Genomic DNA, 15,863 nt, shown 5'->3' on the forward strand with positions numbered 1-15,863 from the left:
AAATCAATTTCAAAGGAAACATTGGGATAAGAGAGAGAAATGGATTTCCCATTTGAAATAGCTTTTCTACCTAGGTTTGAATAGATAAGAAAAGGTTAATAAAATATATTGTTTTATTATAATAAAACAAGTGATTTTGATAACAAAGATATTCAATATAGATTTTTTTTTCAAAGTTGAATTGTCATAAAAAAATGATCATGAATTCATCATCAGGTAAGAAACAACTCTTTTTATTATTTCAAGGGGATCTTGTGATATGTCATATTTTAGCGAGCTTTTTTTTTTTTTTTTTTTTTGGTAATTGGCCGAAGCCGTGACCCTAGACCTTCCCCATTTTTATGGAAGGTCAAGAGTGACAACTTAGAATTCATTTTAGATGTCCCTATTGGGAATTGAACTTGGGTCTCCACAGTGAGAACCCAATGTTTTAACCAATTAAGCTCAACCCCTTGGACATTTTAGTGAGCATGTTACATATATCTCTTTTTCTTTTTTTTTTCAATATGAAAATGACAACACAAACTTATATTTAAATGTACAAATGATAATTATACTTTTTTGATATAAATCACATACAAATATCTGATGTTGCAAATAAAAATGAATTGAAACCATGGCAATGCATCATTACAATGAATAGACAAATGCTTGTAGACACCCAAATAAAAATAATAGGGATGAAAGGGAACAATACAAACTCTCATAGATCTATTGTAGCAGAGTTTAAATGTCGACAACCAACAATAGCTATAAATCAAGCATAAAATCTCAAAGTACAGTCTTCAAATGAATCGTTAGGGTTCAATATGCAACTCCAACATAAGAGAACCTCTCAAAGTAAACCCTTAAATCAACCTTACCAAAAAAAAAAATGCCACTCCAATGATTGAAATTAGACTTAGAACTTTTGAAACACCAAAATGAGGCTTTGTACTAATAGGGGTGATTTGTATTATAATTTAAATATTTATTTTCTAGCACTCAAAACATTAATAAACACCTACTATCTATCTTTTAGACTTGGATGCCACCATTGGAGACTTATTCCACCTCAAATCACCTAGGAAAACCTAGTTTCAGTCCTCAGATGTGCTAAGAATAAACTAAACAACAAGCATAAAGGGTGTACTCTTCTAAAAAATAGTCTCTACTATAATAACCATATGCAATGTTCCTAATTTGATCACCCAAGGATGAGAAACAATTTGAAACAATATCTATAATCATATGATTGACCCTGTAATCATGGCATGGGAAAATGAGAGTTTTCACTTGCATAGGGAGGTGCATGGCCAATCCTCAAACTCTTTCAAATCCACCTGATAAACAATACCCAAAATGACAAAAACCCCAACAACAACAACAATATCCAAAAACTTCTATTAATTTACCTTAAAAAACTTCTTTTTTTTGAAACGTTGAATCTAAACTTCATTAATAACCTCCATGTTTCTTGAATGAAAACACTAGACAAGCTAGGGTATGCCTCTCATCATTTAAACCAATAGATTGAAGAGAGGTCTTTCATCCTCAATGACACCCAAAATAATTTTGTTTATTCATTCCAACAATATTCTATTATGTGTGCAAACTTTATATGAAGAAATGAGAGCCAAACCTCTAATTTATAGAGTTTGGAGGGAATAGGACAACTTTAAAAAATCAAATATTTAATTTACCTCAAAAACCTCTCAATAAGATTATAATAACAACTTAACTTATTCCCCACAATGTAGGCGTCCAACTTTGGGTTCAACACTTGACACTAAAGCGGATAATGTAAAGTCATTTTATAACTTTAGTGTACATATTGAAATAATATACATCACTTTATAGAACATGTCAAGACATTGAAAAAAGAACTTCAATAATGTCACAACATAATTGAAGTTGAAATATGATAGCTGATGTCAACATAAGCACTTAGTGTAATGTTCGTCGAGAAACAAAGAGAATAAATTCCCCCCCCCCCAAAAAAAATAAAAATAAAAAAAATAAAAAAAATAGAAATATTGGTGTCGTATGAGCACTTAGTATAAATAGCAATGTTCTCCAAGGATCGAGGATAACAAACCTAGAAAAACCCAGAATGATCAATGCCATATGAACACTTATTATAAATAACAATGTTCTCTGAAGACTGAGGAGAACAAACTCAAAAAAACCTAGAAAGATCAATGCCAAATGTGAACTTACTATAAATAACAATGATCTTGAAGGATTGAGGAGAACAAGCCCAAAAAAATCTAGAATGCTACAAAGAACTTGTCACCGACTGACACCCAAACTGTTGTCAAATACTAAGAAACTATACCCTGAGCTCTCCAATAATGTTGGAACACTTCCTACACAATCTAAGGAAAACCCCTAAAACTGGCCAACACTTATAGAACAAGATGGCATAGAAGTGGGGACATTACAGATCAACACTTTGATAGTTATGGTTTTCATTTTCTTTCATTATCTATCTTAAATTTATAAATGCTTTTAGAGAAAATTTGTGTGTAGTTATTTTTGTGTTAACATTTTGAATCACTCTATGACCCATCATCATGATGAGGATGAAGATGATGCAAAAAAAGCTACATACAATTTTTCTCCATAAGCATTTGCAAATTCATTATATGGCTGTAGAAATATCATGTGTTTAATATCTATCTTTTTAGATGCTGTTATATTTTGTTTTCCTTCAAATGAAAAAAATGACCTTATAACATTTACATTTTATTTGTACTTAAAATTTAAAACAAACAACTATTAAATTTTGTAGTTTATTGTTGTCTTCTCTTGGGCTATAGACTCTTGATGTTCTAGCCTTGACTATTCTTTTTCTTCTATTAAGGTTTATTTTTTATCAAGGCTTATTACAAACATTAGTTTGCATCTTTTGAATGATTTGTATTTCATCCTTTTGTAATCATTTCTTTATCCTATTTTAAATTCAATATTAAAATTAAATAAATATATTGAAGAATGACTTCTCTAAAAGTAAAATTAAAAGTTAGAAATGTGAAAACGTTCTTCAAATAGAAATGAACAATACATATATGTAAGTAATAAAATTCTTGTATATAACATATATATTGTCACCATTTATATATGATCATTATGAAAATATGAGAAAAGGAAAAAAAAAAATTAGCTATAAAATTGAAGTACAAAACCTTGGCAATGCTATTTCAAATGAGTCTACGAGGAATATGTTTAGGTTTAGAGATTTCTCAAGAGATACGACTCTTAATTTTTCTTTATTAATTCATCTTTATCAGTAGAATGAAAAAAATGATTAATTCAATATAATAATATTAATAGTCAAATTAATATTTTACATGTTATAATTACAAATACTATTAGCATACCTATTTTTAGAAAGATCTATGTTAAAAATCTTAAGATATATCATTTTCAAGATGCCCATTCTACTTAAATTATACACCTAAAATATGATATATTCCAATATATTTTGCTTACTTTTTAAAAATGATATCATACACCTTAAAGGAAAAATTGAGGTAAAAGAGAACTTTATGGATTTCCCATTTGAAATAGATTCTTTCCCTAGGTTTGAATTGTTAAAAAAAAGTTAATAGTTTTCATTATTTTATTATTATAATAATAGTGATTTTGAAAATGATGATAAACAATATGGATGCTTTTTTTTTTCAAAGTTGAATTGTCGTCTTTTTTTAAGTGAGCAACATTTTGGTAGTAATGGTTTTTATCTTTTCATATTATATATCTTGAATTTCTAAATGTTTTTAAAGAAAAAATGTTTGTAGCTACATTTGTATTAGATTTTTGAATCATATTTGACAATCCATCATCATGGTGTGATGAAAATGATGCAAATAAAATCACATATAATTTTCATAGATTGTAGAAATATCATGTGTTTAAGTACCTATTTTCTTAAATGTCATTATATTTTATATTCCTTCAAATCAAAAAATTGTGAACTTTTATCATTTACATTTTATTCCCACTTAAATCAAAACAAACAAACTATGAAATATCATGTGTTTAAGTACCTATCTTCTTAAATGTCATTATATTTTATTTTCCTTCAAATCAAAAAATTGTGAACTTATATCATTTACATTTTATTCCCACTTAAATCAAAACAAACAAACAATTATATATTGCAAATACTACTCACATACCTTTTTTTTTAAAAAAATTATCTTAAAAATATTAAAAAAAAATCATTTTGAAGATATCCATTCCACATAAATCTTACACCTCAAAAATGATCTCTCAAGAGTCAATATCTTTGCATAGTTTTTAAAAATATATTTTGCTAAAACATTTCACTAAAATAAACAAAAATAAATATAAACTGGCATGTGTGAACGACGACCTGTACTTCGACAAAAATCAAAGTCAAACAGGGAGAAATAGGTTTCAATTTCATGGCTGTATGGAGGTATTAATCCTTTTCACCGTAAAATATAATAAAAAATAATTTCTTTAATTTTTTTTTTCAAAGAACGATGAATTGAAAGGGAAAATTCTGTAACGTTTCTTTTTCCCAAGTAATGTGGATTTCCTTGAAATTGAAGACCGACCGTCAAATTTAACATTCTTCATTTGAGGTGACTGAGTGCCAAACAACTTTGCAATTGCTTAAATTTTACTCCGGAAAACGGTGACAGAAGTATATCTGTTTTCACACTTGTCAGTCAGTTGCAAGCCAGATTCCATCTATTTATGAAGCTGAATCTACATATTCTGAATTGAAGAAGCGACCTAATGTCTATGGAGAGTCTCTCTCTTCGGTACCCAATTGCGAACGCAGGTTAGTTCTTGCAACAAGGTTTTGATCTTTTTTTCACCTGAAATGCTGTTTTCTAAGCCCATGATATAGAAAATGCTAAATTAGGTAGTGCAACATTGATCAGAGTAGTTAGTATTTGTTATCATTTTGTCAAACACTTGCTTGCACTGCAAGCTCTGATTCTTCTATAGGTTTTTCGGAATGATAGTCATTCGTTATTATAGTGCACAAGCTACATTGTTGTATTTGTTTTCTAAGCCAGATCTTGAACTTGTGAGTTTTAAAGTGAAAAAAAATTGAATTTCTTGCAGCTTTAATGAGAATTTGAGTGTTCAAAAACATGGGGAAGCATTGCCAAGCTCTTTTTGGGTTTTGGGTATGGGCTGTAATATTGTCTTCCTTGTTAACTTCCTCCTTAGGCGGGTTTTACCCTTCTAAGTCTTTTTCTGGGGCTGCTGAAGTAATGAGTGCTGAACCCTACGATCCATCGAACTATAACAACCGCAAACCCACTTACAGACGTTTTAATGAGGTGAAAGAAGAATGTAAGTCTGTGTTAAAAGAGGCTTCAATGTTGCCTCCCAATTCTAATCGTGTATATGGTATTCAGAATGAGCTTTCATTTGTAAATGGAGATTGGAGCCAAGACAAGGGTTCTGCACCTCTGATGCCTTATAAATCCAAAGGTCAGTCCAATTATACTTTTGAGGAAATGCATTCTCCGATCAATCTGGCATCTTTCTATATCACAGATGTGGATTCAGACAAGGGGTTTTCTGCCAAAATGGTGAATCTGAGTGGGTTTTTACGATTGGCCATAGCAACAGACAGAGGAGCGTACTATGACGGGAGCAACCCTCAGAGCTTTCAAATTTATCCTGGCTTCACTGCACTTGGCATTACTTTTGAGGGTGTCTACTTAGAATCAAAAGAAGAAAAGGTGTTGTGCATGCTGGGAAGCTCAAATCTTCCCTCCCGTGGGGAGAATGCTTCAGATCCTTGGGATTGGGTAGAAAATTCAGACTTTCTGTCACCAACTTTGTTAGAAGATGATAAAATTTTGCTACAACTGCACTTTCCTAATAACTTTTCATTGACTACCAGAGAAATTCGTGGAAAATTGAAAAGCCTCAACCGACTCTCCAGTTCTAGATACTTCAATGAAATTGATATCCATTCCCAGTTGGGTGCTTTTACAAATTATCAGTTTGGTTCTGAAGGCGTGGTGGCAAAGGCTTGCAATCCTTACCCATATCTGGACAAATTACAGACGGAAGGTAGTCAAACCTACAGAGGAAAGCAATTTTGTTCAGTCTTAATGGAACTGATATCGGGTCAGCTTTTGGATGTGGTTCCAAATTGGCAATGTAATGGCACAGATGAATACTGTAGCAAGTTAGGTTCATTTATGAATGATACAGAAATTCAGGCAACAAATGGCAGTTTTAAAAACACGAAGCTTGTTGTGCAGGATGTGAGATGTGTAGATCCGCCAAATCCTGGCACCGGCAAGTCAGATTTTGCAAATGTTAGTGCTGTTTTTCGAGCTGTGCCTCCTTCACAGAGTCGGATTCTGGCATTAGAGAGATCAGGCCTTAATGGCTTAACTCTGTCTGCAGAAGGTAAATGGAGCTCATCTTCTGGCCAGCTTTGTATGGTTGGATGTCTTGGATCTAAGGGCAGTGGTGCTAGTCCTTGTAATTCTCGGATCTGCATTTACATTCCTCTTTCGCTTTCCATCAAGCAAAGAAGCGTAGCTGTTGGCAGCATTTCCAGCATTCAGAATGTAACATCGTCATTCTATCCTCTTATATTTGAGCTTCTTTTACATCCTCCACAGTTGCCATGGGATGTATTGAGCAATATGACATATACATACAGCAAAACCAAATTAGCAGGAGCCATGTTAGAGAAAGACGAGCCAGTTGGGTTTGGTGAACAGCTGAAGAAATCATTCTTGAAGTATCCTTGGAAAGAAAATGGAAAGGCGCGGGAGAGTTTTTCTCTGCTAAGTGAAGATCTTTCAGTGCATTCCTCAGGTATACTGCAAAGTTCCTCCAAAACAAATTTCTTCAAAACCTTCATAGACTTGGATGTCATAGCTATTGACAGCTTTGTGGGAGTTGACTGGGTACAGGCCTCAAATGTTTCTTCCATGACTGAGAATACTACAAGATCATCTCCATCAAAAGGACCAGAGGAGGAGAAGTTCTTCTTGAATGTTGCTGCACAGTTGAAAATGGAAGGAAATTTTTCTAAGCTATTTATTGAGGGTCTATATGATCCAAGAGTGGGTAAAATGTACCTTATAGGATGCAGGGATGTTCGTGCCCCATGGAATGTAATGCATGATAGTGGTGATCTCGAAGATGGTCTGGATTGCTTGGTTAATGTCAAAGTGGAGTATCCACCGACAAATGCCAGGTGGTTCATGAATCCAACTGTCACGATTTCAGTGACAAGCCAACGGACTGAAGATGACCCTTTTTTTTTCCAGCCGATTAGTGCTCAGACACTGCCCATTCTATACAGGAGACAACGAGAAGAGATAATTTCTCGCAAGAGTTTGGAAGGCTTGTTGCGCATAGTGACACTATCAATGATGATTGGGTGCATCCTTAGTCAATTATTCTACATTCGAAAGAAGGTAGAAGCTGTACCATACATCTCTCATGTCATGTTGGGTCTTCAGGCCATCGGATACAGTATTCCTCTCATAACAGGTGCTGAGGCCTTGTTTGAGAAGATGAAATATGATTCTGAGAACAGTGACTATTCAGTACTCAATGAAGGTCGAATGTCTGAGATCATGGACTACCTGGTTAAACTTCTTGTGTTGATTGCATTATTGTTGACACTTAGATTGGCCCAAAAGGTTTGGAAATCTCGCATTCGATTGTTCACCAGGAGTCCGTTAGAGCCATGGAGAGTCCCAAGTGACAAGCGAGTCCTTGCCATTTGTGCATCTATTCATGCCTTGGGTTTTTTGATTGTGTTGGTTGTGCATACTGTGAAAGTCAGTCAACGCCCAGTTCAGTCTTCTACCTATCTAGACTGGAAAGGCAACATGCACAAGCAGCATGAATGGGAAACTGAGCTTAAGGAGTATGTAGGTTTGATGCAAGATTTTTTCCTGCTTCCTCAAATTGTTGGCAATGTTCTTTGGCAAGTTGATTGCAAACCACTTAGGAAACTATATTACATTGGTGTCACTGTTTTGCGCCTTCTACCTCACATATATGACTACTTAAGATCCCCAGTTTTCAATCCTTACTTTGCAGATGAGTTTGAATTTGCAAATCCTAGCTTAGATTTTTATTCGAAGTTTGGGGACATTGCTATTCCAGTTACTGCTGTGGTGCTTGCAATTGTAATTTATATCCAGCAAAGATGGAACGGGGTTACATTGAAGCGGGTATTGAGATCTAGCTCAGCTAAACTCATGCGGCTTGGATCAACCATGTACGAGAGGCTGCCCTCACAAACATTTGAAGCTGAGCTTGTTTCTGGTGTCAATGCGCAAGTAAACGGCCATTCTCACATAAGTGAAGATGAAAGTGCGAATTGATAATTGCTTCTTGAAGTTAATGTTTTTCCTTTGGTTGTCTAAACACCTGAAATTAGATGGTGACTTGAACTGCTTGCTTACATGCATGCAATGATCCTGTAATTGCAGCAAAATACACAACTCTGCTGAAGGAGGTCTTCCTCCTTGAATAGTGAGATTCAGTAAAGATATATGATGGATAAAGTTTCTAGACAAGGTCTTGCTAACAAGAAAGGACAGCTTCCTATTTTTCAGCATTAATTCAATTGTCATAAAGAATGAATGCTGTTTTGAATTTTGTGTTGTAACCTCTATCTTCTATTTATCTAAAAAAAATATTTTTACGTACGTCAGCCACTTTAGCATATTTCTTTATGCCCATTCAAGTTGACGCTTTTGTTTATAAACACTCAGTCTAGCTGCTCAAACATAAGTTCCATCGTTTAATCAAAATTTCTTAAATTTTGGAAATATTATAAGAGATGGCTGAGTTTCTAGTCAGGTTTTCTATTTCAACTGTTCTAATGTTTAACTTTTTGACAACTTATTGACTACAAGTGTCTGCTGAAGCTTAATGTTACATTCAAAAGTCGCACTTAACATTCAAATATCATATAATGTGCTTGATGAATTATATATAGACTTATATCTGTCATATGTTTTCTCTGGCTCAAATTTTCATATATTTGGGTAGCATTCATACTGCTTCCATGAAGTGCATGATGACAATTAACTGGTATATGTTAAACCGCTGAATGGAAGGCTTATATTGCTATCATTCAGATTGTCAGTCTATTGAATTGCCTTTTCTTGAAATCATAAAGAATGATCAATATAAACAAAGCTGTTGCTCTTGTCTGCAAGTTGAGAATCAGTGGGCTAGAAAAAAAAGCTTTGGTAGAGACTTAATAATTATAGCATTGCTCTATAACAGGGGTTATGATTTTCTGTGAGAGATTAATGTCTACAATGGCTTTTACATGTTTTAGCATTCCAGGTCTTGGTGACTTAATTTGTTTTACTCAAATGGGAATATATATGCATTTCATAGGGTTGCCCACACCCATCCAGCTGGTCTTCATACTTAACATGAAATGATATGTTTAGCATGCAGTACCTCTCTTTTTACTTAGTTTAGGAATGTTTCATCATTACTGTGGGTTTGATGTGGTGTGCCATCCTCAGCTTCATGACATAATCTTTGCATTTTTTTGAAAACAAGTTCCTTGCTTACATCTGTAGGAATTTGACTGCTTGTTCACATTGTAGAGAGTCCAGACTATGTTTGGAATCTGACATTTGTCCTCCCTATTTGAGATCAGCTTTTAAAGAAAAAGAGTCTGTCAATCGGATATCTTGCTGAGGATTGCGGCTGCTTCGTTTTTAGAATTTTCCACAAAAAATGTTGAACACCATTACCATAGATTTCCATCTAAATTTTTAGTGCTTTTCAACCTGTAATTTAAAGCATAGTAGCATCCCATGCCTCGACACGAACCTGAAACTGTAAAAGAAATTCAATTACTTGGGCTTTAAAATGGGAAAAACACAAGAAAACAAACAATGCTGAATTATGCATAAGAATATGGAAAACTGTGATTGTTATTTCATATGCCAATAGTGCATAGAAAGATAAACAAAATAAATAATTTGTTCAACGTTGTCAGTTACACTCAAACGCTCAACAAGTCTCAATTTATTAATCAAGTTAAAAAAACTAGGCCTTACATGAAAAACCCACGGTTTCTCAAAAAACCCACAGATTATATATTTTATTGGATACATTGTGGCTTTCGATTTAATGCAGAACACTTGGCTTTCCTTTGTTCTCTAGGTTCTTTCTGGTTGTCCCCAAACAAGTTAGTATTGTCCAAAGTAGGAAGTCTTTAACTTCCAGATTTTGACTATAAAGTTGAGCCATGCATTCTTCCCATCGTTGGTCCATGCTTATCATGCTTACTATCACATCAACTTCTGTCAACTTCTTCAATGTCGTTTCATAGAATTTCCAAGTTCGTGGTGTTCAACTGTGCTTGATCCTGCTGATTTGATACTCTTCTTGCATAGCCCTGCATGATTTCATTTCATTAGCTAGATCATCCAACTCGTAAGCTTCTTCTTGGAGAGCAGTGAATAGGTCATACTTGCTATCATGTCGAAGTTGAAGTTTTACCTCAGCTTCTGTCTCTACTTCCATCACTTGTTTTCGTGTGGTTTTATCCTTTTTGGCATAGAACTTCTTACTTGACTCCTGAACTCACAAATCTATTTCTTTAGTCTTCTGAAGGATCGGACTATCCTTTTCTGCGAAAGCCAAAATTATAGCATCTGTTCTGACTTTATTTTGTTCGAGAGTTTTCAGCTGGAGCTCCCATTTGTTTTCCCTTTCCGTTCATTGTTCTTGACATGCCTTATGTGGCTGCTAATTCTTTGGAGTGGGTTGTTCTCTCTGCTTGAAGACTTCTTGGATTGTCGAATGTATGAACGCAATTAGCTCAACTTAAGTTGGATCAAAATCACTCCCATGGTCTGATCTGAGCTGAATTATTATCTTGATGATCTCCTTAGCCTCCCTGTCCAATTAATTTATTGGTAAGAAACAATATTAGAGCGAAATGCAAACTGTAGACTTCATTGCTCTAAGACGTCACATTTAATTTGAAGTTGTCAAACTTGAGCTCTAAGATGGAGCAATTTCTCTACATTTCTCAAAATTTCCTTCTTGTTTCCATTCCATTTTGACTAAGGCAACTGTTAACTAAGATTCTCAAAGTTCATTCTTATGGCAAGTTACCACAGTCTTTTCAATTCCTTAACCAAACGCATGCATAGACAAATCAAAATTAGGATTGCGAGCATCCAACTCCAATTCTGAAAAATGAGCAGTTATCCAGACTTAGTAAACCATGGCATGGGAACCTTGGTGAGGTAATTTTTTCTTGTCTCTCTCCAATACTTAGTTTTCAAACCTCTTCTCAGTCCATTCCCTGGGAGTAGCTTGCTCTATTCCTCACACTTGTTTCTTTTTCACCTCTACCTCACTTGTAAACAATTCCAAAGTATTTGGAGATGCATCCACTTATTCTTTGGTACCATCCTTTGCAGGGATTATGGTTTTTGCAGTGTCCTGATCCTGTAAGTCAACTTGTACTCCTTTTCCTTAATAATGAGACATGTCAGGAAATCAATCCAAGTTGAGGTCTTGAGCGCCAAGCAAATCTAGGTTGCTCTCTATGATACTCGAGTTGAGATCCTCAATATTATATCTTTGCACGAGAGATGGTAGACATTCAGTTCAAACATTCCTCAATGTATCTTGACCCCATTTCATCCATGCTATCCATCTTGTTTATGGCTCTGCAAACTTGGCACAGCCCAAATTGTAGTTAGTCATTACCATCAATTCCGAATGGTTTGTATATGGTAGTTCAATCCGTGGGGTAACTCCATCCTCCGAGAACTAGTATATTGTACCAAATTTTCATCATGGGTTTATCATCAGGGTCATCTTCTTACATAACTTGCAAAATGGCTTGTATATGCTACTCCAATCTGTGGGGTAACTCCATTCTCCCTGAATTTTCTGACTATATATCATACCAATTTTCCATCATGGGTTTATCATTAGGGTCATATTCTTTACATAACCTGCAAAATACCTTTTATATGCTAGTCCAATCTGTGGGGTAACTCCATTCTCCCTGAATTTTCTGACTACAATATTGTACCAATTTTTCATCATGGGTTTATGATCTAGCGTTTACATGACTAGCAACTGTGACAATTTTAATGGTGTAATGGTTATGTGAATAGGAAAATCTTAAAATTAAAGCAGTCAAAAATTTATTAATTTTGTTAAAATATTATATTTAATATTTTATCATTTCATTTCATTTTTATCATTTTAACATATTTTATATTTTTTACGAAGATTAAAATAAATATAATTGCAATAAATGTATCTATAAATTAAATAAAATATTACAAAAATTATGAATGAAGCCAAACTCAATGCAAATGTTATTTCTTTAAAAGATTTCCTAGCTTTCTTAGCAATCTTTTTAAATTAAAAAAAAATTCAAAAATTTGATTAAATCAATCTTTTAAAGATATTTAAGTTGATACATGCAATTAATTAATACTTTAAAGATACGTAAGTTAATACATACAATTAATTAATAATAATACATACAATTAATTAATAGATAAATAAGTTAAGCACTTGTCACTTAAGAATTTTAATGAATATTTTCAAGTATGCTAAAGTAGTTGCTTCTTTCCTATACATGAAATGAATTGATTTGCATAGTTTATTTGAGTCAAGAATATCCCTTAACTATTTATTATTAGTGACTGTAATCCAATTTGAAACTGAATCTATGTTTGTATTTTTGTTATGGTTTATATCAAGGTATATGTTCATAACCTTTGAAAGAATATACAAACAATAAACAAATTGAAAAATACACAAAATATACGTAGAGAATATATCAAACATAAGATTATTCTACACAAAAACATATAATTAAATATATTAATCAATTTTTATTATCTTTCAATCTTAAATAGTTTCCTTTTTAACCATCTCATTTTGTCTTCATAAATGACAACCATAATCAAATTTATTTTTGAAATCTCAAAATATATCCTCTCCTTTAATTTTAATCATCTTGCCATTTATTGTGCTTTATATTCTAGATTTTATTATATTTTCAATAAGAGATAAGTAATATAATGACATTTGGAAAAGAAAAGCTAATATCAACTATTACATCTTCCTATTTTAAGGGAAATCATAAATAACATTATATTGTAGAATTTTGTGGCATAAGAATTTTGAAATTCATTCTTTTATCATTTGTATTTTATATGATGTGATGATAATTAAACATGGCTGACAATTTATGTAAAGAAATTTGAAAAGACTTAGAAAAATAATAATAAAGTAAATCAAGATATGAAAAAGCCTTTAATTATGGTGACTTAGCACACAATGCATTTGGATATGACTTATGTATAATGCTTAAAAAACTAACTCCAAAACACTTCTTTTTGAAGAAATCATTTAAATCATAATATAAACCCTAACAAAATCATGCACAAACTATTTAGTATCATTTAAATTTTATTTATTAATTTGAAAGACAAAAACAATAAAAAATATTTGTACAAATGTTTCATATTTGAATAAACCAAATACACCATAACACAAGTTTAAATACACTACAACACAAGGAATAGACATTTTTATATAAATTATGATAAAACAAATTAGAAATGTAAAAAAAATCAAACTAGATTAAAAATATATCTAATTAAATAAAAATAAAGAAATGTTTTTATTTTACCAAGCAAATGCATAAATTATAAAATAACATTCAATTATTAATTGAAAAAATGCAATCTATTGGAATTAGACCATAGTTAAATTAAAGAGAAATGTGGAGAAATCATTATTCAAAAGAAGTTTTGTTTAGTCTTGATAGACTAAATCTAAAGCTTCATGATGCACAAATATTATATGATTTGCGATACATATAAAATGTTTACATAATAAAGAAATATATGACATCATGAATTAAATCATCTTACATAATCTTAATATTAGTAATGGTTAGTTAAAAAAATTATAAAGTTAAAATAGATAAGTATTTCAAGGTAAAATTTATTTCTTAGTTGTAAAAGTCATTCTTTTTTTATATTTGTTGAGTAAATAACGTTTTTGATATATTCAGCAAAAAATAAGGGTGTTGGCCCTAATAAAACAAACAACTCATATGCAACATAAACAGGCTATTGACAACACATCAACAACATCCTAATCTAGAACCATATCAAAACATATAGTAACCTTATAGCGAAACAAGTTTAAAGCAGTATCAGGACTATGACTGAAACCATAAAAAACGAACAACAATAGGCAATTAAGAAAACAATTTGTTCCAATCCTCGGTAAGGAATTTAAAGAGGTCCTTATATTTTTCCTCTTTAGTAGCATCATCACCTAGGACCTTCTTCTACAACAAACACAAATTCGTTGTTGAGTTGTGCATAACTTTCAAACTGAACCTTGTGATGTTAACCAACTTCTTCTCAAGGTCCAACACTTTCACCTACAACTTAGCCGGTTCTTTCATAGTGGCAACACATTTGATACAGTTTTGACCTACTCTAGCTAGGCGGGATGATCTCATCTTCAAATAAATCTGTAGCTTCAATTAGGTCCAAGGGGCTCTCAAAGGTAGCAGTCTTCCCCAATATTTCCTCCACATCTTCATATATCACTTCCATCACATTAGGGTCCTCAATTGATTCATGTGACCATATCGTTCTTGGATTTACCCTTGGACTTACCAACCAACCTATTGGATCTATGGGGATTAATGTTTCCCCCACCTATTTCCTCCCCTTCACTCCCAATTTCTTCAATCTGAGGTTGGAGCTTCGCTTTTTTGGTAGCCATGGGCCCTTTACCTTTTTTACTAGGAGAAGGTGTAGTTGCCAACTTCTTTGGGGTCCCAGAGGCCACAGGGTGGAGGACCAGAAGCGAAAGGAGTGGTTTTGGCATCATTAGTGGTGTATAGGCTAGAGGTTGGAGTGGTAAAAGGAGTCTTATTGATGGCTTTGAAAGCATTCGAGATTCTTAGTTGTTTCTTGTTACTCTTACTAGGCCAGTCAAGAATAGTCGTAGCTGGAGGGGATTTAGAGTGCATAGGGGCTTCTATAATAGATATGACTTTAGGAGGGCATAAAGCAAGGTGGAACTTATAAAGTCTAAAGATAAGACCTTTGTGAAGCAGGATGGGTTTTTGTTATCCCCAATTTGGACTTGTAAAAAATTGGGGTAACCCTACAAATTTTTGGCCCATTTGTAGTTCAAATGCTTTATGCACACTTTTCGAGATGATTCTGTCACCTCGTGTGTGATTGTCATTTTGGAAGTCTTAGTAATTCCTTCACTTTTAGTTTTAGGTGTCAATCGGGCCTATGAACTTGATTTACACCTTTCCCTTTGTTTTTCCCTTTGCACACTTAGGTGCAAATTGGGTTCATGAACCCAAAATGCACCTTAAACTAGCTTTGAATGTAAATCAGGTTCATCAACCTGATTTGTACCTGTTAATTGCACTCATGGTTGAATTAAATGTCTCATATATTGATTTGATCTAGGAGTCTTTATTTGATTTTTAATTCCATCTTTTTTTGCATTTTTTCTTGATTGATCTTTTGTATGCTCAGAGACGGATTCGTTGGACTCATTTCTCCTTTGAAATCGTAGGGCTTCCCAATATTTTTTTCCTTGGTAAGTTTCTTTTCCATGACTTTCCTTGTTAGTTCTATTTTCTATTGTTTTTCCTCTCGTGCCCTAGCTGGAGTGCTTTGTTTGTGGTTTAAATCTTTGTTCTTCCATGATGTGGTCAGGTTTACAAACCCAAGCCACATTGTTTTGTTTGTATGGTATGTTTCGGGTTTGTGAGTTCTTATCATCACCATTCTTTCTTTTTTCTTTTTGTTTACCCTACCCTTGGTGGTATTTGG

The 15,863-nt window shown here is 33.2% G+C and overlaps 1 protein-coding gene across 1 annotated transcript; it reads left to right on the forward strand.

Annotated features, from left to right (window-relative positions):
• Nucleotides 1-4,581: 4,581 nt before the first annotated feature.
• On the forward strand, nucleotides 4,582-8,677 carry LOC131079599 (uncharacterized). Its single transcript, XM_058017598.2, has 2 exons — nucleotides 4,582-4,798; nucleotides 5,089-8,677. The coding sequence occupies exon 2, from the start codon at nucleotides 5,118-5,120 to the stop codon at nucleotides 8,343-8,345; it is 3,228 nt and encodes a 1,075-aa protein (XP_057873581.2). The 5' UTR covers nucleotides 4,582-4,798; nucleotides 5,089-5,117; the 3' UTR covers nucleotides 8,346-8,677.
• The last annotated feature ends 7,186 nt before the right edge of the window (nucleotides 8,678-15,863 follow it).

The sequence above is a fragment of the Cryptomeria japonica genome, chromosome 9, assembly GCF_030272615.1.
Source record: "Cryptomeria japonica chromosome 9, Sugi_1.0, whole genome shotgun sequence".
Lineage (NCBI taxonomy): Eukaryota > Viridiplantae > Streptophyta > Pinopsida > Cupressales > Cupressaceae > Cryptomeria > Cryptomeria japonica.